Raw genomic sequence first — 24,873 nt, 5'->3', positions numbered from 1 at the left:
TTAAAATGTAAAATTTATGTTATATATAAAATACATAAAAGTAGCTTACTTTGTTTTACAATTAAAAAGTAAAAAAAAGGTTTCTTAAAAAAATTTTTTTTAAATGTTTATTTTGGAGAGACACAGAGAGCGAGAAGGGGAGAGGCAGAGAAAGAAGGAGACACAGAATCCAAAGCAAGCTCCAGGCTCCGAGCTGTCACTACAGAGCCCAGTGTGGGGTTCAAACTCACAAACTGCTACATCATGACCTTAGCTGAAGTCAGATGCTCAACTGACTGTGCCACACAGATGCCCCCCAAAAATGATTTTTTATACATCCCAACCTCTATACCTTTATTCATAGCACACTCTACCTGGCATGTCAGTATTGGAAGACCTAACTCAACGCCTCCTCCCTCCTCTTTTCTCAGACCTTGACCACCTTCCCTGACCAATTTTGAGGGATCACCCTCTTCTCAATATCTGTGGTCCTTGTTTTTTAATCCTAAACTTCCCTTTGACACTGTTCATTCATCTTTGTATCTTGCATTTTCACAAATGTTCATCCTAATCAGTAAACACTGTTTGAGTGTTACCATTTGAGGGTTAGGATGCTAAAAAATTAAATTAATGGGACATAGATAGCAAGGTCTAGTGAATTAGGTCCACGTGTTATAACATGGCTATGACAAGAGTCGACAATGTCAACAAAGAGGAGTCATCTAACTCTACCTGGAGACTTTGGAGAAGGTTTCATAGGAAGAAGTTGATTTTGTCCTTTAAAAAATAGTTTATTAAAAGTTTTTTTTTAAACAGCTTATTTGTCTTCTTCTAAAATAGCACTCACATACTTTAAAAGTTTATCTAATTTTTTATTTGTTTAATATATTTAAAAATGTTTAAGGTCTATTTTTGAGAGACAGAGAAAGCGCGCGAGTGCAAGTGGGTAAGAGTCAAAGAGAGGGGGAGACAGAAAATCTGAAGCAGGCTCCAGGCTCCGAGCTGTAGCACAGAACCAGATGGCAGGGCTTGAAGCCACAAACCCTGAGATGAAGACCTGAGCTGAAGTCCACCCAGGTGCCTCCATCCAGGGATGGAGGAAGGAAGGGAGGGAGGGAGGGAGGGAGAGAGAAAGTGCACGCATTAGAGCGGGGGAAAGAGGCAAAGGGAGAGAGAGATAGAATCTTAAGCAGGCTCTGCACTCACCTCAGAGTGCAGTGCAGTGCCTAACTCCAAGACCCTGGGATTATGATCTGAGCTGAAATCAAGAGTCCGAGGCTCAACTGACTGAGCCACTGTGGCACCCCAGCACTCACGCATTTTAGAACACTTGGAAAATCTGGAAACACTGAAAAGAGTCCTAGCACTTCAAAAACACCACTAGTTACATTTTGGTATATTTTCTTTCAGTCTTTTTCTCCACCCCCACTTTCTTTTAAAGATTTTATTTTTAAGTAATCTCTACACTCAACGCGATGCTTGAATTCACAACCCTGAGATCAAGAGTCACATGCTCCACTGACTGCGCCAGCCAGTCACCCCTTTCGTGGATTTTTAATAAATTGTTCATAATCGTATATGCATGATTTTATATTACATGTGTGTGTATATATGGGGGGCTGAAGGACGTATACATTTCCTATGTGATTGATTCTAAAGGTTTTCCAGGTGAAGGGGAGATAGAAGCAAAAGAACCAGGAAAGATGGTAGAACTTTAACTCTAGATAGGGCCCTAGAAAGCTCTGGTGGGGGATACCTGGCTGGCTCAATCAGTATAGTGTGCAACTTTTAATCTTGAGGTCCTGAGTTTGAGCCCCATGTTGGGGGTAGAGATGACTTACAAACAACAACAAAAAAATCTTTAAAAAAATAAAAAGAAAAGATTTTATTTTTTAAGACCCCCAACATGGGGCTTGAACTCATGATCCTGAGATCAAGATTTACACACTCTATTAACTGATGCAGGGGCACCTGGGTGGCTCAGTCAGTTAAGCCTCCGACTTCGGCTCAGGTCAGATCTCACGTTCGTGGGTTCAAGCCCCGCGTCAGACCCTGTGCTGACAGCTAGCTCAGAGCCTGGAGCCTGCTTCTGGTTCTGTGTCCTTCTCTCTCTGCCCCTTCCCCTCTCATGCTCTATCTCGCTCTGTATCAAAAATAAATAAAAACATTAAAAAAATTTTATTAACTGATGCAGCCAGACATCCTGAAAAATAAAATCTAAAAAAAAAAGTTCTGTCTGAGCCTCCCTATTTTCCAGAAGTGGCTGCTATAGTGCAGACAGGGTACAATGACTTACCAGAAGTCTCTCAATTATTTTTTTTAAGCTTAAAAACAATTTTTTATTTAAGTAAACTTCATGCCCAGCATGGAGCCCAATGTGGAGTTCCTGAGAACCTGAGAGCAAGACTTAAGCTGAGATCAAGAATTGGATGCTTAACCAACTCAGCCACCCAGGTGCCCCAAAGGTTTTATTTTATTTATTAATTACTTTTTAAAATTTTAATTTTTTTAATTAAAAATTTTTGTCTTTATTTTGAGACAGGGAGACTGTGTGCGTGGGGGAGGGGCAGAGAGAGAGGGAGAAACAGAATCTGAAGCAGGCTCTAGGCTCTGAGCTGTCAGCACAGAGCCTGATGCGGGCTCGAACCCAGACTCTGAGATCATGACCTGAGCCGAAGTCAGATGCTTAGCTGACTGAGCCACCCAGGCACCCCAATTCATTTATTTTTGAGAGAGAGAGAGAGAGAGAGAGAGAGAGAGTGCATAGGAGGGGCAAAGAGAGAGGGAAACAGGAACCCCACACTGTCAGTGCAGAGCCCAATGTGGAGCTTGAATTCATGAACTGTGAGATCATGATCCAAGTCAAAATCAAGAGTTGGCCGCTTAACCTACTGAGCCACCCAGGTGCTCCCAAAGATTTTATTTTTACATAATCTCTCTTTAACTTGGAGCTCAGACTCACAACCGTGAGACCAAGAGCCACGCACACCCTATCAATGGGGTCATCCAGGTGCCCCAGAAATCTCCCACTTATTAAAGCCAAGTCACTACAAGAGTTAATGTCTCCTATCCAGCCAGTTGTCTTCCCCCTACAGCACAGTCACCTAATAGCCTGGAGAGAATAGAATAAGCTGTCTTTTGGAACAGTGTCTGACTGTTAAAATTTGTCAGTTATTCTGTTAAAGAGAAAGGACCCTCCTCCTTCCCCATTTTTCCTCCTCATGGCCTTATAGAACATCCAGCACTGGTGTAAGTTACCTCAGATGGGACTGGAATACACAAGAGGCCATACCACAGTTCAGAAGAGTGGATTGTAGGTAACAACATAGTTTTAGAACCAGACCTCCTATGTTGAATGTATGGCTGCCAATTAATCATTGTATGGCCTTAAGTAGATTATTGCTCCAAACTCTATAAATTTCTCTATAAAATGGGAATGATAACCATCTACTTCATAAAATTTTTCTAAAAATATTAAATAATGTACTCAGAGATTTAGCAGGTGACTAGCACATAGTAGATAGTCATTAAATGTTAGGTGTTTTTTTTTTTCTTTTTAAATGTTTTTTTATTTGTTTTTGAGAGACAGAGAGAAACAGTGTGAGCAGGGGAGGGTCAGAGAGAGAGATACAGAATCCAAAGCAGCTCCAGGCTCTGAGCGAGCTGTCAGCACAGAGCCCGATGTGGGGCTCAAACTCATGAACCATGAGCTCATGACCTGAGCTGAAGTCGGATGCTTAACCGACTGAGCCACCCAGGCGCCCCTACATGTTAGTTTTTTTAAAAATTAATTAATTTATTTTGAGAGAGACAGTACACATGTGTGAGCACAGGAGGGGCAGAGAGAGAGGAGAGAGAAAAACCTAAGCACTGACATTGAGGAGCCCCATGAGGGGCTCAAACTCACCAACTGTGAGATCATGACCTGAGCCAAAATCAAGAGTCAGATGTTTAACCCACTGAGTCACTCAGACACCCCAAATGTTAGTGTTGTCATTAAGCTGCCAAGGTAAGGATAACCTTGTGATGCCAGGCACAATGCTAACTAAATATTTGAATAACTCTCCATTCAGACACTTGGAACAGATAATGCCTAAGCCCTCCCTTTCTCCAGATGTGAGGGTTGTCACCTGGGGCTTTACCAGAAAATCATATATCTTCCTTCATAGCATATGTTAGCTCTGTAGTTTGTATCATTCTATACATTTCTCTTAGGCCCTTTGACTCTACTCTGAAATTATTAGAAAAACTCCTGGATAGGTTTGGATGCTCTTCTTGGAGAGCTCCTGAAGACATACTTCTCAGAAATAGGGGGGAAAATCCCTGTAGAGATAATATAAGGCAATCAGTGTCCCGTCCCTGACCTATGGGGTGTCAGGACCAAGGAACCTAGGGGTAGGGGAAAGCTAGACTTTGTCAAAACCTTTCCATATTGTGAAATCCCTGCATTCAGTAAACTTCTCTTTTCTCATTTTGCAACAGCTTGTCCCTACTGGAAAACCGCAGACCCTGTTCCCTACACCCTTCCTAATCCTAGACCCTCTACCCCTTAGTCCCTCCCACTCTCTCTAGTGTCCAAAGCTCTAAAATCCCGTTTCACATCCAGTCAAAGAAAATCTGCTTTTAGAAAACTCATTGGCTTCTTGTCATTCCTTGGGCCCAGCAAAACCTTGGACTCCATCTTGGGGAAATTGTTAACTCCCAGTAGCCTTGTTTCATTTAACACACAGGGCATCTCTTGGCTTTAACTCTGTGCTCGTCCAGACTTTCTGTGAGGATGCTGAACTCAGTAAGTCTGAGGGAAGAGCTAGCAGTGTTTGCTAAAGCAACCTTGGATGTCAAGGGTCTACCTAATACACAGCTCTTGGAATGGGGATTAGGGTAAGATTCCGTCACAAACGGTCAGTATTAAGGGCTAAGGAGACCCAGCGCCCCCTAAAGGGAGTGCGGATTAAAGCAGCTAAATCAGGCCTACGATATCACGTGGTCTCCTCTCCGCCAATTGAAAATGAACAGTCGCTTCCTCTGTTCCCCATGGAAACAACCCCGCCCCACTGACCCTCCCGCCCCATTCAACCTTGAGGTTTTGGCGTTGTATTGAGTGTTTAAACTGACAATCAAATGCTTGCGCCTTCTGGCTGGACACCTTGCTTCCGCTAAGCAAACTAGTACATTGATTGGCTAATAGAGCAATAGCTGGTACGATATAGTCCAATAATCCTCCTCCTGGGTGGGGTCTAATGAGGATGTAGGGCCAATCAGCGGCGGTGTTGCTTTTGCGGCTCCACGTCGGCACCAGCTGCGGGGCAAGATGGAGGCGCTGATTTTGGTAGGAGCCGGAGGGGCAGCCGAGATGCTGCGGTGTCCAGAGGGGCTGGGAGTTGGGGTTCAACTTGACTGGGAAGGGGTACAAAAGGGAATTCGGGGTAATCCTCGGGGACCGAAGCTTCAGCCAGCCCCTGGAATAAGCGTGTGGCCTAGTGTAGGAACTGTAGGAGGTAAAGCCTCGGTTTAGAGTAGGAAGCTCTTCCGGGCAGGGGGCAGATCCGAGGAAAGTTGAAGGGAGCACATGGAGTCCTCAGAACGCATAGGATCATAAGCGTACTGGATTGAGGCCCTTTAGATTTCCCCTGATTCTGAGCATTATGAATGATACTCTGATTTGATTTTCTCCAAACCACCAAACTGGCCCCAAACTATAAAACTAGACTGAAGTTGTTTGTCATCACAGGGTCCTCCTGGTGGTTGTCATAGTTTGACTCTCCGTTGACACTTCTGTTACATATCTTAAGAAAACGGTTTTCTTTTTACTTCGGTCTCCTGTTAATCCTCATTATGTAGTTTTGTTATGGTAAATGTATTCAGTCGAAGTTCTGGAATACCTGATAAAGTTGGCACGGATTAGAGAATATTTTTCCTTATTCTGTTCTCAGTTTTTCTCCCCACTAAAACTTTAGGAATTCTTATGGCAAGATCTGCTAACTGTCCCTCTGGTTATATGAGAATTTTGGTGGCTAAAGGAGTGTTTTAGCTTCCTTACCCATATGATCTCTTTTGCCTGTTAAAATACTATTACCCTTTCTTTAGAATTGGTTTAGAGGATTTCTCTCTAAAGTGCTCTGTTTTACAGTGTGGGGATGTTAATATGGATGTGTGTTTAGGAATTCAGAGCCCAACCTCCTTCCTTGATTAAGGCTCTTTCCAATGACGTTTTCTTGCACTTTTTCTGTTCTAATACATGTTACATATTCAGATTTTCATCAGGTAGAAGAGAAAGCAGGTTTGATTTCTTTCAACATGGCAAAGATAGGGATAATTCCTTCCCTTCGTGTGAATTGGTCAAGGCTAGATAGCAACCGTATGAGGTTTTTTTTTTTAATTTTAAATGTATTATTTTTTAAGTAATCTCTGCAGCCAATGTTGGGCTCTGACTCACCACCTGGAGATCAAGAGCCGCAGACTCCACCAACTCAGCCAGCCAGCCACCTCCTGAATAGTTTTTAATAAGATATTTTTTGTACCAGGCAATTAGCCAGTATTCTTGACGGGTTAACAGAGTAGGATAAATTCCAGGGAACTCGTTTCTTTGGAAGTTTTTAGGAATTTTTAAAATGCTCTCTGCATCTGTTTACAAGGGAATCTGCATAGAGGTATTGGGAATGAGGGACGTGATGCTTGGGGAGCCCTCTTAATAAGGAATCTGTGTGTAGTGGTGAGTTGCGAAATGTGAAAGTCTCACACATTTTCTCCTACCTGTTTTCAGTCTCTGCTTCCTTGTTGAAGTCTATTTCAGTCTGCTTCTTCCTTGTATCCATTTTGATCTGTACCCAAGATTCCTGCTACCTCGGTCAGGGACCCCTTAACTTTGTTTTTAACACCATATTGATTCTGGGGCGCCAGGGTGGCTCAGTCAGCGTCCGACTTCGGCTCAGGTCAGGATCTCCCGGTTCGTGAGTTGGAGCCCCATGCCCGGCTCTGTGCTGACAGCTTGGAGCCTGGAGACTGCTTCAGATTCTGTGTCTCCCTCTCTCTGCCGTTGCCCTACTCATGCTTTCTCTCTCTCTCTCTTTCTGTCTCTCAAAAGTAAATAATCCTTTTAAAAATAATAAATATAAAACCATACTGATTCTTTGTCATGAGAAATCTATGTAATGAATTTAGGGGAAACCAAATTATAGGGAAGAGAGCTTGCTCCAGGAAGCACATGTCAAAACTGGGATTAAATTTTGGTTCCTCATCCTGTCAGACCAAGTCTCTCTCTGTTGTTACTGTAGGTTTTCTCATCGTGGACTTTCTACCTCTCCAATATGCAGAATTGTACTTTTAAACATCAGTTATATAAAGCTTTTGTTGGGGACAAAGTACTAACAGGTATCAATTTGTGTGCTGGTTTCCAAAGTTCTTCTGATATGGAACTAATATTTTCCTTCCTCTGTGTCAGCTCTTTACAATTTCATTATAATTTGGGGCCCCAATTAAGAATTTATATATCTTTCTCATCTTTCCAGCCTTTCTCAGCCAGAGTTCTAGGAGAGAAGTAAGCCCTGAGGCATTCATTAATGTAATGAATCAACTTCTCTGTAGCCACAATGGCACTAGTTTGTACCATCCTTGGGAGAAGTTAAAAATAAAAAAAGTAATTATTTAAATAGTTTTCAGTATTCAGTGCTTTAGATGAGGAACCCTAGTTGAGAATCAGGTGATACTTCCTAAATTTTTATTTCTCTCTACCCTCACAAACTGGCTTGTGGAATTTAGCTCCGTTGGATTCAGAATTACCCTTCTGCATTTGTCCTTTTCAACCTCATCCCTTCGCCGTTTCTCAGCACCATCTCCTGATTACTTAAATCACCGTCATCTTTGTGAAAAGTGTGAGGAATCCCTGGATCTTTCCTTGCTCTCTACTGAACTAGAGTTTACTGATAATATTTAACAGACCACTCCTTAAAGAGGCCAGACCCCTTCTGAAGTTCTTGCAGGCTTCCTCCTCTCACATTTCTGTTTCCTGGTTTGGCTGGACCTCTGCGGAAATCTGATGAACATGTAGCCCATCCTCACCTCTACATGGCACGCAGCCACAGGATACTGAGAAGAAGGGAAGGGTGATCTAGAGAGCATCAAGAAGAAACATCTGCTGAAACTTGATCTGATTATGGGGATTTCTAAATACCGGTAGGTTCCCTTCATTTAGGTACTTTTGGGTCACATTTCTTTTTGAATTAAGTAATCTAGCTCTAGGTTTCAAGCAGATTTGTCTAATCTTCCTCAGGTCCTCTTGTAGTCTTTAAGGAAAGAGACCCTTTCATTGACTTCCTTCCCAGTGCTTAATGGTGCTCCAAGCCTGCATCTTTGGACTTAGCTTCCTCTCTCCTGCTGTTTTCTGCTGGTGCTCCCTTTCTTCTCTGTGAATGGAGAGGGATCTCTGCAGGTCACCATTCTCCATTAATAACCTATGAAAACTTAAAGATAATGACTTATCCCCTTCTTCCCTTCCCCCTTTACCTTTTTTTTTCTTCTCTCTCAAAGCTAAATTACTCTAGCAGTCTAGATCCTTAAATCTTTCCTCATAGGTTTCAGTTTTCCTAATCCTCTCTGGATTCACTTTGAGTGTTTTCCTAGTGCTTTTCAGACGACTTAATTCCATTCTTTCTTTCCCTTTACAGCATTCTTTATCCTAAAACAAGGACCGCATCCCAAATTCTCGGCTCCTTCAAAAATCAGGGCATCCAGAGTGCACAAGAGCATGCACTAGATGGAGGAGGAAACTATGCAGAATACATCAGTGACCTAAAGGTTGATATTGCTCTGTGGCCTTCGCTTCCTGAATCATCTTAATGGGGCTTTTGTTAAATTCCTCTGGCACTAACAGTGGAGGTACTTGGCCTAAATGCCCCCTCCCCCTGCTCTGGGCAAAGGTATCAATTACATTAAGCCCCCAAAGCACTCCCATCTCGTTCCTGGCAGTCCCCAGTGCCCCTCTCCCAGCTGCGTCCTTGCCGGTGCCTGGCCCCTGCATTTCGTTAGAAGAAGCAATCTCCTCGTTCCTGCGCCGTGGAGATATATTTCTCAGCTAGGGCGCGAGCTGTGCCAGCACTGCCCCCGGTGAGGTCCCTGGCAGCCATAAAAATTTTTATTGTGATTATGTTGGTGTCGGGGTGTCCATCTGGGTTATTGCACACCTAGTTTAATTGATTGAAGTTTAATTTATTGACACTTCAAATTAAATGATCAGAATAAACTGTGCTGTTACTCTGGCCGGCTTGTTTTAATGGTTGATTGCTGGAAGCAGACCTCGGCTTGAACTAAAACCCCCAAAGAGCAATTGACGCTGCTTCTAACTCTCTCCATGTCTTGCCCTCCAAGAAGACCTCGTTATAGATTTCCGACGTATTTATATATATTTTTTCCCTCTCCTTCACAGTAGTGGGAAAGAGTTGGTCCCCGGCAAGGTATAAATTATATCAAAGGTCTAGAGGAGCTGTCACCCGGTCAAAAGAGGAGGAGGGGGTCTCCCTGCGAAGAAAGTCAGACCTTTGAGAAGCCAGGTCTTCCCTGTGAAGCAGAGGATGAATGCAATTATCCAGATATTTGAGGGAACCTAGTGGCAGATTTAGGGTCTTTTTTAAAATCTAGATATTTGCTACTGTTCTTTACTCTGTTGACACGACTTGGTTAGAGTTAGGATTTTGGCAACTAGTTATGGAAAGGGGAAATCAAGAAGCCAATAAAGGCTCAAACAGGAATAAAGAATCCGTGTCCACCTATCCACTTACACTAGAGTAATTAGAAAGATGGAAGGCAGGATGCCCTCAAGCAGCTGACGAAGATGGATTGGGGGGGTTAAGTCCATGCACTTTATAAGATGCCTGTACTGGCAAGGGCCCTCTCGAATCCCGTCTTCCCTGATTCCATACAGAATAGGCTTTCCCCAGATCAGATTACTTGAGTTCTCTTTATCCTTAGATTTCCTAGCTTTTTCCTCTTCTGGTGTTTGACCATACCCTTCTCTTCAGAAGACTTTACTGCTGGGTAACCTAAGTCACAGGTTGCGGGTGAAATGCGTCTCCTTTTCTGGCCCTTTAGTCCCCCCCCCGCCGTGTCAAGGCAGATATCCCCACCTACAGCCAGTTGGTTTGGTTAGCTCTATCAATTTTCTTCAACTCCTTTTCTATTATTTGTATACTTTTCAGAAGGAGACTGAAACTGAGCAGGGGATAGCAGTTACACCTTAGGGCATGCTTTTGAATTTTGGGACGCAGAGACTGTCAACTACTTGCAGACTGGGGGTGTGGGCAGATAACAGGAAACATCATAAACAAGGACTCTGCAGAAATAGATCTAGTTCCATCTGATTTTCCCCTTTACTGATGAAATTTAAATGAGAGCTCTTGGATTACCAAACTGAGAAAGCGGGAAGTTCTAATGTTGCTCTCAGGCCTCAGGTGTGGAGTGCTCTGATTTCCACTTGTTCGGCCCATCTCTCTTTCCAGTGCTACTTGCTTTGTCCTGCGTTTCTGTAATTTTTTGACTTTCATAACAGTTGGAGAATTGACTGTGGGGCCTCTGGGGAAAACTCCAGATAAGGTTTTCTGAAATTAAAAAAAAAAAAAAGTTCTAGGCTCAGACTCAACCCTGAGCCCAAGAGTTGCATACTCTACCGACTGAGCCAGCCACGTGGCCTGGCTTTCTGAATTTTAAGAGAGGACTTGAGGTTTTGCCTTTCTGAAGAGCTTGGGCTTAGTTACCTTTGTCCTTGGCTGTCTCACAGCCAAGTTTTGTCACTGAAGGCTGGAGGGGTATGGTGCCGACCTTTGCTCCCCCTGCTGGCTGTGTTAGTTTTCTCAGTCATATTTACTAAATTTATGAAGGCCACACATATTTATTGAAGTCATTATTTGGTACGACACAGAGGAGAGGGGGTGATATACAAAAGTATCATTCATTTTCCCCCTTTCCCTCCCCTCTCCACACCATCTTATTATCCTCACAAAGTATCATATTTAATTCTAACTGAGCTCCTTGAAATCATAAGAATTTGTGAATGTGTATTTTTCTGGTCATGGGGTCCATAAATTTCATCAGCTTATCAAAAAGGTCTGACATACATGAAAATCTATCTGTAACTTAAGGTATTAACCTTAACCGATCTCAGTCAGGCCTCTCATTTCTCTGATTAAGAGGCGGAGTCCCTCAGAAAGGTAGAACTTGACTTAATGGCTGACCCAGATTATAATAAAGGATTTTAGGAGTTCAGAGACATTTTCCCCTATAGTGGCTGTGTTCTTAGGGAAAATGTGCTTTCACATTTTCTCTCTGTGTCAGATGGGAAGATTCTTTCTCGGTGTCTCTTCTGGACGTCACTTCTTCCTCCCTGAGACTTGTGTTCAGACTTGTGTTTATAACCAATATTTGGTCTTGTGGCAGCTGGGTAATGTTCTGTGGAACCTGTGGCTCCTAGTCTTTCCTGAATTGTGCTCGGATCTAAGCAAACCCTCGGGTAGTGTGTGAAAACTTCCCTGTCAAAGCCTTGAGCTAATTCTTCTTTTGGTTTGAAGTCCCTAGGCTTGTGGCTGGCAAATTGGAGGCCTCAACCCCAGAGGAGCCTTTCATTTGAAAGGAGTTGGCACAGAGTCGGGGCAAAATACCTGCTTCGCTATGTAGAGCTGGGATTGGTATCTAGGGATTTTTCCTTCTAGTTTTTACTGCCTTGCTTTTACTGTATAGAGTTGGGGCACCAGGGTGGCTCAGTCGGCTGAGCATCTGAATCTTGATCTCAGTTCAGGTCTTGAGCTCAGGGTCATGAGTTCAAGCCCTGCGTTGGGCTCCACGGTGGGCAGGAAGCCTATGTAAAAAAAAAACCAAATTAATAAATAGAGTCGAGGGAAGAGCATGTTGTTTATTATTGATCAAGACCAGTTGCCAAGCCAGGGTACTACTTTTTGAAGTGGCCATAAATATTTCTTTCTAAGTGGAAAATGAAATTTTTCAAGGCCTCTCAACCAGATTCTCACTTGTGCTCCTTCAGCTGTGTGGATAGCATCCTCTAGCTCCACAAAAGCTTCTTGGTCACATCCCCTCTCTCCCATGAATTAAAAAAAAAATTAGTCTTAGCCCCCAAATATCCTTCCTGTCTGCTTGCTGCAAAGACTCCCCTTTCCCCACGCCCTCCCCCGACTTTCCTCTTCTGGTGACATTTCATGATCTTACCCCAGAGTGCCTTCTTACTCTGTACGCTGTGAACTGACTTCATTCCATGCTTCTTCAGAGCCCATCTCTCCTAGTTTGACTTCCAAGACACACAAATAGAGCTGCCTTTTGAATATTTTTCCTGACTGTAATCCTGAGGAAGCTGCAGGTCATATGAAGGCCCACAGGGGGCAGCACTAGGAATGACTTCCCCACTAGTCCCGTGTGGCCTGGGGGTACTGGGAGATGCTGTTTTTCACCAGGCTACAGAAATCCTCTGATTGAGATCAGAGACTCCTTTGCAGCAGTCTGGTTGCTTGTTTGTTGTTTCAGCACTCCTGAGGACTCCAGTCTAATCTTCTTGACAATAAAAACATACATGAAAATCCGTCTGAGCCACCCAACCTCCCACAATCTGCCTACATATTTCCAGGCACTATTAGCATTTGAGGTGAAGTTCTGTTATACACTCAGGCTGTGGCTCTCTGAAAGTCAGTGCATCACAGAACTTTGTCTCGAAAGCTTTCTAGCAGCTACACATTTGGGAGTGGGAGGGAAGAATAGACCTTTTAAATGCTTTGAACATGGCCTAAGCTTGTAGGGTCTTTTTCAGTAATCAGCATTTAACGTGTTATAAGGTCAAACCTAGTCCATTGTCTAGGAGGCCCATTTCTCAATAGCTGGGAGTTATTTATAAACTCGCCCTTTGCAAAAACTTAAAATGAAATTACATTACCAGTAGTGGTTTCTGGGGCCGTTAAACTGGCTAGTTTTATGGGATGAGAGGAACTCTTGGCCTCCCCACTCCTGAGAGGTAAAGGCCCCAGGCTGAAGTGGGACCAGCTGTAGTCAGGAGGTGGCAGGAGACGTAAAGAGAAGCTGCTCGCTCCAGCTGTCACAGAGTGTGGAGTTAAAGCAACATCGGCTCCCGCCTCCATTCATGGTTTTATTTAGTACGGTTATTCCTTTGGAAGTCTGAAATGACCAGCCTTTTCTCTAGTGCCTTCTTACCTCTTCCAGAGCTGTAGTAAGTCAGATCTAGTCTTCTCCCTGCCTTCCTTTGCCTGCCTTTTATCCTTCCCGGTAAGATCCAGTTCCTATTTGGGGGGTTTCCTTGATAACTAATGTCTTCTAGGAAGCCAGAGTGAAAGGCCAGGGGGCAGAACCTGGGAATCTGTTTCTCTCTTTGTCAGCAATTTTAGGCACTCACACTCCAGGGGCACAAAGGTCATTGTCTCTCTCCTAGTTGGCTGGTGGCGATAAGGGTTTATCTTTTCTTTGGGATCCATCCCGTTCTTTCTAGGGATGCCAGACTCTGTGGCTGCAGGAACCAGTTACCTATGCCAGACAAATGCCCAGTTTAAACCATTAGGATGCTCTCCAAGGTTTCTCTCAATGTGAAGAGAAGAACGGAGCCAGAGATTTCCAGGAGAAAGTAGGAAAAATGATCTCTTCCGAATTTCCTTCTGTGTGAGCTTCTTTTCCTTTGTGAAGGAAACTCATTCCTATTGGTGTCTCCCTTTTGGTCAGTTGAGTTTGGACCCTCAAGTTGCTACATATAGAATTAAGCCTGTTTTATGGGCGAGATCTTTCTGTGGGGTTTAGGAGTTAGGAAAGCTTCTCCATTTGTGACTTTTAGATAAGACGCTAGAGGACTTTCCTCTGCTAGATGCAGAGTTCCTTAGTTTGAGACAGATTATTTTTTCTGGGGAGTAATGTGTAGAGAGTTGGCATCCTGTGGAGTGTTCATCAGAGCAGAGACACGTTGGTAGTAATATCACCCAAAATGGCCTCACCAGAACGTCTACCAGCATGTGGAAGTCTAATTATAAGAGTTCCCCTAGATGCTTACTGCCTCAAGAAATGTTTTACTTTATTCTCAAGCTTCATTTATTGTCACAATTATCCAAAAAATACCGAGTGTAGTGTGTCACATGTTGCTCTGGACATTTGGAATAAATCAGTGAACAAGAGACAAAAATTGCTGTTCTCAAGAATTCAGGTGAGGAAAGCTTACATTCTTCTTCACCCTGTTGTCCGAAGACTGGGTTCCCTTTACTCTCATTCTTAATTCCCGGAGGCGGTGTTGGCTCTTTGTATAGAACCATAAACCTCCTGGTGCCTCATGAGACAGTTTACCTTTGTGGAGGTTGCAGTTTCTGGATCCTTGGCAATAATTCTTTCATGCTCACTCTTGGGTCTTTATTTAATACACGTTACATGCCTGGAGGTTATATTTGGCCCCTGTGAGGACCTTGGGTTTCCTAAGCAAAGCCAGGAAAGGGAGGCAACAGCCTTGTCTCACAGCCAGGTTGGGGGGTGGGATGGGGATCAGTGTTACGTAATGTTAATTAGAAATTCAAGGAATGTGGGGCTCCTGAGTGGCTCAGTCGTTTAAGCTTGGCTCAGTCAGTTAAGCTTCAGACTCTTGATCTCATCTTAGGTCATGATCTTGTGGTCCATGGTGGTTCGAGCGAGCCCTGCATCAGACTCTGTGCTGACAGCGTGGAGCCTGCTTGGGATTCTCTGTCTCTGGTCTCCCTTTCTCTTTCTGCCCCTCCCCTGCTTGCTCACTCTCTCTCGCTCTCTCAAAAATAAATAGACATTAAAAAAAAAATTCAAGGAATGTGCGGTGTGCTTGGCTGGCTTAGTTGGTGGAGCATGTGACTCTTGATCTTGGGGTTGTGAATTCAAGCCCCATGTTGGGTGTGGAGCCTGCTTAAAAAAATATATTAAAAAAAATTCAAGGAATGTGAGCCTGCAGACACCTTCCGTACACCTAACACTGCCTCCCTTTCCCTCCTTCCTTCCTTTGCCTCTCCTGGCTAACTGGTTCCTTAGAAGTTGCAGGAGTAGAGGAGCTTTTGCAAAGTGAGAGCTGTTTATCCTCAAAATTTGACTTTTGGTAGCCAAAGAACTCTCCCCTCCTGCTCATTAACTCAAGGCTGCTTAGACCCTCTTCTTACTGCTTCTTAACTCCCCCAAAATTCAGAATGGTTTTTGTCTTGGCAAGTTTAGCGGTAGTGCTGGGAGTATCATAGAGGAATTGGGATCATAGGGGAAGTCTTGGAAGATGGATGTCTCACTGGGCTGCATTCATAGCTGGTGTGTTTGTGTGCACGAGTGTGCACACGCATGCGTGCTCATTTCCCTCTGCTCAGTGTGTGGGTGGTTTAGGGAAGGCTTGCTTTATGCCTCTGCATTGCTACTGCATTGGGACTGCAGAAACTTCCAAGTACACTAGGGCATTCGACCCTATTTTCAGATAACCTCGTGCAGTGCCTATTAATTAATCTGGTCACATTCCATACCTACCTGTACATGGGAGACCAGAGAGGGAGGATAATTTGGAAAATGACTGTAGCATAATATTTGGAAATAACAGCATGACCTACCTTGATTAAATTCTCTGTGAGTCGGGCTCAAGGAAACTGTGTCTCTGATGGTGTTTTGGAGTTCTTTGTTGAAATTCCCCCTCCCTCAATTCACCACTTGAGCATTCGCAGTGGGAATTGTCTACATCTAACCAGGGTGGGATAGGGGACCTGCAGAGGCACCTCTGTAACCCCCTACAGCCCCAGTGGGACTAGGGGAAGGTTTGCCACTGGTAGCAGGAGCCTTCAGAACTGAAGGTATGTTCATATCTCTTCAGGAACCCTCCCTGTATACTGTCAAAGCCATCCTGATTCTGGACAATGATGGAGATCGACTTTTTGCCAAGGTGAGATTCCCTTTGAAATTCATTGAGGAGTAAGACAAAGACTTATTCTGAGATTTGGACCTGGGGACTGCCCCTATTAACTCCTATTCCTTGATACTGTAATTTTGAGACTTCTCTCGTTTTCCTGTGACCACTCCGGATAAAACCAAAACTGCCTCTGTGCCCTAGTTGCCCTGCTTCCATACTTGACCTCCTTTGTTGTCAGCATCAGAGCAGGGAAAAGCTTGGGAACCTTGGTTTCTGAACAGTACAGTGTCTGGATATGAGAAGCAGGCTGCCCATGCCCATCACTCTTGTCCCCCTTCCTTTTGCCTTGTCACCCTGCCCATGTTTTCCCAGGAAATTCTCTGGCAAGTTCCAGGATTCCAGCCCTAAGTCTGCAGTCACCACCAAGCTTGTTACCTCCTGATTTCCCCAGTGTGATGTTTCTAACTTTGGATCTATGGAAAGAGAGGAGAAAGGACACCCCTCTCCTCTCCCTTTATAGCCCCCCCTCCTGTGGAAATATTTTCTGTCCCTGGTGTGTTAACTCCAGGCGAGCACAGCATAAATCAATCAGCAGGTAGAGATTAGTTTAGAATTCACCAGCTGTTCCTCCCTGTAATTGGATGTAACTATGCAGGACACCTTTTGAAACAGTTATCCAGTTACTAAATGCCAGACCTGTCATAGGTCTTCAGCTGACTGCGACGGATTAGCCCCTAAAGAGCAGAGCGATTTAGCAGCCTGCATCTCCGCCCCCGTGCCAGGGAGAGCTTGGGAGTGGGCTCAGCAATGTACTAGATGGTCTCCTGCTTTCAGTTTTCAGAAAAGAGAGCTACGATCCGAGAGAGATTGGACAGGGTTTGCCTTTAGAGGAAGGAGGTTTTTGCAGGCTTTCTTTCCCCATCCCTCAGCTTTGTACTGTGATCGAGGGTCTGGAAGAAGTGTTCTGTGCCTCTAGTGCCTTTTGTGTTTGCTAGCACTGCTCCCTGACGTAGGGTAGCTCCTGGGAAGCACTCAATGAGACTCTTCTTGGGATTGTTCTCCTCGAGTGCAGACAGGGCTAGAGCTTCGTCGTAGGGCTTGTAGGCCTCTGCCCTTACAGTCTTAGAAGTGTGAGGTGGGCTTGCTTATGGCAGGGTCCCTAAAATTTTTAAAAATTTTCTAGTATTCGATTACTCACTGCCCATTCCCTACCTCCATAGTTCTTCCTTCTTCGTGGCAGTGTTTTTCCCTCACCCCATGCCTTGAAGGAAAGAAATCCACAATCCAGGGCAAAGCACCATCACCAATCATTTGGGCTCCCTGCTCTAATGACCCAACCCATCTCCTTTCCCTCCGACCAGTACTATGATGACACCTACCCCAGTGTCAAGGAGCAAAAGGCCTTTGAGAAGAACATTTTCAACAAGACCCACCGGACTGACAGTAGGTCACTTTCCTTTCATTGCTCCCGGTGTTGGGGGAACCGTGGTGGGCAGGGGGTGGCGGCAGGACTGCAGAGAAAGGATAAAATGACTGCCTCCTTTTCTCTCTCTTTTCCTCCTCCCCTCATATAATAAACTCTTCAGAAATGTAATGGGGAGGTGAGTGTACCTCACGCGGGAATACCGTGCTGGAAGGTTGGCTGTTAGCTACCTGTCTAGTCCCTGGATTTATGAGCCTCACTTGACAAATTTAACTGCAGCTCTGCTTATTGTACCGCATCCATTAGGGCAGGTAAATGGAAGTCTGTAAAGGTGACCGCTCTGCATTTTCACCTCCGAAGGATCGGCTAGTATCCTGTCTCATATACAAAAAGGGAAATAAGGGTAGTTGGCAGGGAGGTGGTCAGAGGAGAAGATACATTTCGATTCCCCCAAGTTTACACTTCCCTTCTTCTACCACCCGGAAAGAAAAAGCCGGTCAACTTTGGCCTTTGGATGTTATTACAACCTACCTTCCTTGAGCCCAAACAGCTAGATGCCAGGAATGCATGGTAACTCCTTCTATCGGACTTTCTTACCTCGGACCAACAGCTGACTCCACCCTCCCCCTGCCCCCAGGTGAAATCGCCCTCTTGGAAGGCCTGACAGTAGTATACAAAAGCAGCATCGATCTCTATTTCTATGTGATTGGCAGCTCCTACGAAAATGAGGTGAGAATCCCCATTGCCCTTTGCTATTGCTTCCTAAACCACAGGCAGGACTCCATTACTGGTTCTGGACCCTTGAAGTGCCACGTCCCTCTGGCTTCTGACTGGGCTAATGAAGTTGTCAGAATCCTGCTGCCCTCACAAATGTGGTCTAGCAAACAAATCAACCTAGAGGCGCCTGGCTGGCCCAGTTGGTTGAGTGTCCAACTTCGGCTCAGGTTGTGGTCTGTGGTTCATGAGTTCAAGCCCCATTTCGGACTCTGTGCTGACAGCTCAGAGCCTGGAACCTGCTTCCTATTCTGTGTCTCCCTGTCTCTCTGCCCCTCCCCGACTCGCACTCTGTCTCTCTTTCAAAAATAAATAAACATTAAAAAATTAAAAAAAAAATCAACCTAGAATGCAGGTTTTCCCCTCTTGCTCTTCTTTTTAAAGATTTATTTATTTAATAAATAAATATTTAATATTTATTTAAATATTACAATAAATATTTAATAAATACCCAGTGTGGGGCTTGAACTGATGACCTCAAGATCAAGAGTCGCATGCTCCTCCAACTGAGCCAGCCAGGCACTCCTCCCCGCCCCCATTGCTCTTTTATCTTCATCTTGCAGATACCAGATATGTTTTAATACATACTGATATATGATATCAGTGGTCTTCCCTACATAGTGTTTTCAGAGGTAGATTTCTGAGGTGTGGTCAAGGTCGATGGATTGCTTGCTCCTACTGTGAAGGCTCCACACCTGACTGAGCTTGGGTCAGGTATAGCCAACATTCAGGATCACGCTGAAGCCGTACATTTTGAATGGGTCACTTGAGAAAACTGTGACTATAGTCCTGACCAGCTTTCTATGCACAGGAAAAGCTACTTACCTCAAGTAGCAACATCTAGGAGAGTAGATAAGTAACAATAAGCCCCCCCCCCCCCGCAATAGTTTGAAGCAAAAGTAAAAGTTTGAGAGAAGCAACTCTTTCTGAGTTGCTTTACTACTTTAAGTGCTTTGTAAGGTACCTTGTTACCAAATCTTTACAGCACTTATGTGAGTTGTGGGTATTAGTGTTCTTGTTTTATAGATGAGGAAACCAAAACGTGAGGAACAATATGAAATTGCTTGCACACGACCACTGTTGAACTACAGAAATGGCAGTTTCATATGGTTCAACCTAATAACTTTCCCAGGGTCACATGTGTAGAAACGGCTCAGCTGGGATTTCAGCCCAACTGTCTGACTCCAAAGCCTATGCTCTTTCCACTAACTCCCTGACCTTAGTTATTGTTTGGTTAATCATTTCTTTACCGAAGATATCAGGTAACATCTCTGCAATTGGTAAAGACCCATAGAGGACTGTGGTAGGAAAGTTTGAACAGTCTGGTCAAAGAGAGATCTCAAATTGTGGGATCGTGTGGCAGAATTTATTTCTGCGAGAAACCACAGGTCCTCTTCCTGTTTTTGCTCTGACTTCCACCTTATGCTTTTGGTCCTTTGTGAAACCTGTGTCTTTTGATGCTTAATGAATTAGCAGGTTTTGTTTTCAGGTAGCAGCTTTCAGGGCCTTGAACCTTATCCTCTGCTTCTTCCCAACAGCTGATGCTCATGGCTGTTCTGAATTGCCTCTTTGACTCATTGAGCCAGATGCTGAGGTGAGCAGGCCATTCTTGACATCTGCTTGGGAGAGAAAGTCACTATTCATCAGGCCCAGGGATTTGTGGGGGAATTAGCAGAGGCTCCAGGGAACTGATTTACCTTGAGAAGTTAGGCTTATTATTTCAGAGTAATTTGCACTGATGGGGAGGACTGGATGGAAAGTATGTCCCTCCTGTGGGATCATTCTCCCAAGAAAGGGGATTGGGAGGGAGCAGTGTCTGTCTACTCTCATATTACCCAGTGACTCTGTCAGAGCTCTTAGCCCCCTTAAGGTGCTTTTCTAGACTCCATTAGAAGGTAGGGAAAGGCCAAGTGTAAGGAAGTGTCCCAGAGGTGACATCAGTACCCTGGGAACGGAGGCAACCTCCCCGTTTTTAACTTTAGCCCTTAGTTTTTCGTTTCTATAGGACCGGAAGATTATGCCATTTACCCTCTCCTCCCTTCCACCTCCCCAGCAAGCCCTCTGTTCCCCATGTAGATGGGCAACAGAAGAGATATAAGATACTTTTCCTGAAAACATCCAGGGCTCTGAATTTCATTCCCTTAGCAGCTCCCAAGTGAACCCAGTACAGACAGCAGGCGCTCTCAGCCCCACAAAATCAGCAGGGCGAATGGCTCCGATTTCCTCAGGAAGGGGATGATTTATTTCTTAGCCAGGTGAATGAATAGACTTCATTTCGGTGATCTAGTGAAAGAGTCAAGCTGACAGATGTGACTGGCCACATGCACAACCACCGGATCTGAAGCTGGTGGATGAGGGCCCTGACTGTTCCCAGCCCCCTGGTTGGGCTTCTTTTCAAGGCCTGAGAAGAGCTGGTGAGGGAGGGGGACCCGGGGGAGCACGGGGGAATGGAGAGAGGCTTAGAAAGTCTGTCGGAGCTTGAGTGCAAATAGAGTTTGCACTCAGCTCCTTTCCACCTCCTGCCACCTCCAGATTGGGTTTAGTTGTTTATTTGCTTTTTTCCACCCACTGATGTTAGTGTTTATGAGCAATGCCATGAGCAGCATCATGGTAGGTAGGGAAGAAACAGTAACTCTGTATAATAAATTCTTGAATAGTCAGAAATTGACTATTTTTTTATCTCTTTCCTGACATTCCTGATCCTTAGCAACTAAGAATAGGAATAAGATCAGAGTGGATTAGCCAAAAAGTTCTTATTTACTTACTTACTTCTTAGTCTGTGTGGTTGGTAGAGACATTTTATTGATCTACTTTAGTATCCCCGACCCAGACAGTGTCCTAGGTTCCTCTTACACATAGGCTGGTTTTTCTCTTCTCTTGGGGAATCAGGAAAAATGTAGAAAAGCGAGCTCTGCTGGAGAACATGGAGGGGCTCTTTTTGGCTGTGGATGAAATCGTAGATGGAGGGTGAGTTTTCTGACCTGCCTGGACCTCCTTGGATCTGGGGTGAGAGGGCGGGATAGTTGCCTCTGTCCTAAGGCAAGTGGCCCTAGTGACAGTGGGTTTGTCCTTCAGGACAGAATGAACAATTGTCTCTTCTTTGTCTTCTTAGAGTGATCCTAGAGAGTGATCCCCAGCAAGTGGTTCACCGGGTAGCATTAAGGGTAAGCAAGAGGGTGCTCCCCATCATCCCCCATCTACCCACCCTCTAGGGCCACACCTGCTAAGCTGATCTAAAGGTCAGTGCTTATAGAAAACATACAACCTTCTCCTTCCCTTTCAAATTCTCATTGTCTCAAAGAGGGGAAGCAGAAGGGGCCTACTGTCTGTTGCCCCTCACCTGCTACCTAGTGTCTCATACAGTCTTTGCACAGAGGGGACATTTAGTACACACCTAATTGAGTCACAGATGAATAAAAGAAACTTTACTATGAATGATTCTGCAACTATAAAGGAAGTTGAGGTTGGCTTATACTTCCTTTGGGGATGGATCCCAATCAAGTGACGCAGAGGAGTGTCTTCCTTGTCATAGCGTCCTATATCACTAAGGGCAGCACCTCTCTATCAGGAAGCATTTATTTGCTGAACCTCAGGCCGCCTTTGGTGCTAGGGACACCAGAAAGGAGCCTTTGGGTTAACCATAGAAGCCTCCAGGTCTGCTAGGGAGATCATGGTGGGTATAGAGAGAGCCCACCAGCAACCTGTCGGGTGCCTAGGTGTTTGAGCAAAGCAGATCTCCCCATTCATAGAATGTCCCAGCTCTGACCTCCACAGAGTGAAGGCTGACAGTGCCGGGTAATGGGAAATCTTCTCCCTTAACTGCCGTGGGCTCCATTTGCATAGTTTAATCTTCTCCTCTAACATATGTCTCTATGTGGCGAGAGAGAGAAGGTCCCCCCCCTACTCCCGCCTTCCCCTTCTCAGGCTGCTGTTGCAGCAGTTTATTTCTTCGAATTAACATGCTGTCGTTACCCATCAGGCCTTGCGGGATCCATTAAATTACCCCTGGCTCCCCCTCATCCTTTCCCTAGCGATATTGATATTCAGGGAAGGTCTTCTCTGACTAGGGAATCAGGTCCCCCACCCCGAAGTTGAGGATCAGATAACCTGCTGATTACTTGGAATGGAATAAATCTCTTAAGAAGTCCTCCTGCCTTAAAACAGAGGATGGATGAAATGACCCTTTTCTGCTCCCAGTCCCTCTGGCCAAGTAAAATTATGGCTGCACTTCCTAGAAGGGACTGAGAAGTCGGGCATCTGCCTTTTTCTTCTCCACTGCCAAACTTCAGTCAGGTCTTTCTCCAGCTTTCTCCCATGCTAAATGCTTGTTTTCTCTGCCATAGGGTGAAGATGTCCCCCTTACGGAGCAAACCGTGTCTCAGGTATGACTTTCTCCTTTCTTCCTCTCCAGATGGACTGGGTCACTAAAGAGGCTAGAATAGCACTCCACCCCAGCCCTAGTCAGAATGAACCTAGAGGCCGAAGACACCCCTTTCTTGGTTCCCTCTTACTCCAGAGAACTGGGACTCCTATAGCCAAACACTCCCTGCCCCACCCAACTCCTGTCCCACTTCCCTATGAGCAGTGGCTGTCAGCCTTGCTCTGTACCCTTCAAATCCTCCCTGCCTGATGCCTCATTCAGTGATTTATTCCCCGGCACAGGCTTGCCTTAAGCAGATGGTGTGTGTGTGTGTGCACACACACACATTCTCTTTCTCTCTCTCTCTCTCTCTCTCTCTCTCTCTCTCTCTCTCTCTTCTCTTATTATTCAAATGAGGGCTAAGCTGGAAATGGATATTCTAGAACAAGCAGGTTTTGCAGATCCATCCTGCTACTTTGCAGATAGATTGTCTACCTGATGCGGGAGGCAAGGGAGGGATCTGTTTTCTGCCTACTTGGAATTCTCACTGAGAAGTCCATCTGGAAGCGGTAACCCGTCCTTTCTAACATATGTCCAGTAACCCCCAGTTTTTTTCTCTCCTCCCAGGTATACCTCTTCTCTCTTCATCCCCCCAGTGGATTTGAATTTTTTTGGAATTTCCCAAACTGACAGTCCTCTAGGGCCTTAGAGAGCTTCTTCCCATCCCTCTGCCCTTGGGGATTTTCTATTTGCCATTCTTCTAAGGACAGGGAAGGCAAGTGAGGGGAAGGAGAGCCCCAAATCTCTGTCCTTGCCCTGCCCCGCCCCCCCCCCCTCAACCAGCCAGTCCCTCACTACTGCCCTTGTCCCTGCAGGTGCTGCAGTCAGCCAAAGAGCAGATCAAGTGGTCACTCCTTCGGTGAAGACTTCATTCTTCCTGGCTCCTCACCCCCTCAGAAAATCCACATGTCTGCTGTGACTCCTCATCCAGTCCCCCAACTGATGCGCTCAGGGTCATCTCGGGGATCACAAGGCATCCTTAAATTTCCATCCTGTCTGTGGTTGCTCCTCCAAGCCCTCATTTATCCCTTTATGCTTCCTGTTTCTTCACACCTCTTTTTTTTTTTTTTTTTTTTTTTTTAAACAGCCTGGGAGTAAAGCTCCCATTAGATTCAAATGCGGCTAGGGAAAGCACCCTCTTCCTTTCTACACTGAATTGTGCTCTTATACTCTCCTACACTCCCCATATTTTCTTCTCTACTTCTGTGCCCTTTGCTGCAGCTACACTTGACATCAAAGCAGGAGAAAGAATGTGCTGAGTGTTTTCCTCCCTTTGCCTTTACCAGGCCTTCATCCCAACAGCCCATATGTTAGCAAGGGGAGGGAGAGAGAGAATTTTTTTTCTATAGAATGAGTGGGGGTGACATATCCAGTCTTAGCCACAGCCCCACTCCCTGGCCTCAGCATTTCGTCCCATTCCTTCTTACTGCCCTGTCCTCCAGCCTCAGAGGAAAGATGGGCAACAGCTTATGGGCAGGGGACAGAGTGGGAGTTGTAGGGATTTACATTTTATTGGATAGGGCTTATAAAATTCTGTATTTCAGTCATAGCTGCATTCTCGCTCTGATCCTGGCTCATAGCTTCAAAACCTCTGTGAGTCTGCGAATGTTCATTGTAGGAGTGTCGTCTCCTGGTCCACTACCTTGACTCCCCTTCACCTCCCATGGGATCTTTGCCTGGTTTGTCCTCGCTGTGCCCTGGAGCAAAGCCAGTCCCTGAACTAAAACTCCCATTTTCATCTTAGGAAGAAGAGTTTTTGCTCAGAACTGGGGGTGGGGTGGGATTTATGACTCGGGCCTCTGGGCTCTGTCCCCTCGCTCCCCCACATGCATTTCACTCCTCTGCCCTGGGTCTGCAGTCTCTGCCACTTAACCCCCTCTTCTCTCTGCCTCAGCCTTACATCCGGCAGTAGGTCTGGGCTCTTTCCCTCCGTAGGTCGTAGGTCGTAGGTCGCTGAGAGAGGTGCTTTTCTTTCAGAAAACCTTTGGGGTTTGGATTTCCCCAGGAAGATGAGGATGGAACACCCACTCTTGGGTCTAATCTTTCCCCTCGACCCAAAACTTCCCACAAAAATGTCTTTAAAAAACCTTCCTGACACTTAATTCTGTCCCACCCCTAACTGCCAGTTCTCCAAGACTGAACTGGGGTGAAATGCCTATTTGAGGGGGCATTTTTGTGTCTGACTCCTGTATGGAGTCAGGAGATAGCCACCCTCATAATACTGCTGTGTGCAAAGAGGAATAAAACAGATTTCTTTTTCCAAACTGCCTTTGTGTGATGTTTCTGTTCCTCTTCCTCTCTTTTTGGCAGCTGCTTCTATTCCTCTACAATCCCCCCATCACTCCCCATCTTATAATATTTCTTCCCTCCTACCTCAGAGACTCCCCAGCATTCCACCCCCCC

General features: G+C 45.2%; 1 protein-coding gene across 3 annotated transcripts; it reads left to right on the top strand.

Annotated features, from left to right (window-relative positions):
• The first annotated feature begins 5,133 nt into the window (after positions 1-5,133).
• Positions 5,134-24,734, top strand: COPZ1 (coatomer protein complex subunit zeta 1). Of its 3 annotated transcripts, none has more exons than XM_029953166.1 (11): positions 5,134-5,308; positions 8,027-8,151; positions 8,643-8,772; positions 15,818-15,886; positions 17,215-17,296; positions 17,914-18,005; positions 19,589-19,644; positions 20,940-21,017; positions 21,163-21,214; positions 22,394-22,432; positions 23,038-23,178. In XM_029953166.1, exons 2-11 carry the CDS (start codon positions 8,132-8,134, stop codon positions 23,098-23,100), a joined length of 681 nt encoding a protein of 226 aa, XP_029809026.1. In that variant the 5' UTR covers positions 5,134-5,308; positions 8,027-8,131; the 3' UTR covers positions 23,101-23,178. The 3 variants fall into 3 exon arrangements, with proteins under 3 accessions (XP_029809026.1, XP_029809027.1, XP_029809028.1); XM_029953167.1 differs by lacking the exon at positions 23,038-23,178 and adding an exon at positions 23,286-24,734 and having other exon boundaries at positions 5,170-5,308; XM_029953168.1 differs by lacking the exons at positions 8,027-8,151; positions 8,643-8,772 and having other exon boundaries at positions 5,170-5,308; positions 23,038-23,174.
• The last annotated feature ends 139 nt before the right edge of the window (positions 24,735-24,873 follow it).

This window comes from Suricata suricatta, chromosome 10 (genome assembly GCF_006229205.1).
Source record: "Suricata suricatta isolate VVHF042 chromosome 10, meerkat_22Aug2017_6uvM2_HiC, whole genome shotgun sequence".
NCBI classification, from domain to species: Eukaryota; Metazoa; Chordata; class Mammalia; order Carnivora; family Herpestidae; genus Suricata; species Suricata suricatta.
This window is presented reverse-complemented; position numbering and strand designations above follow the sequence as displayed.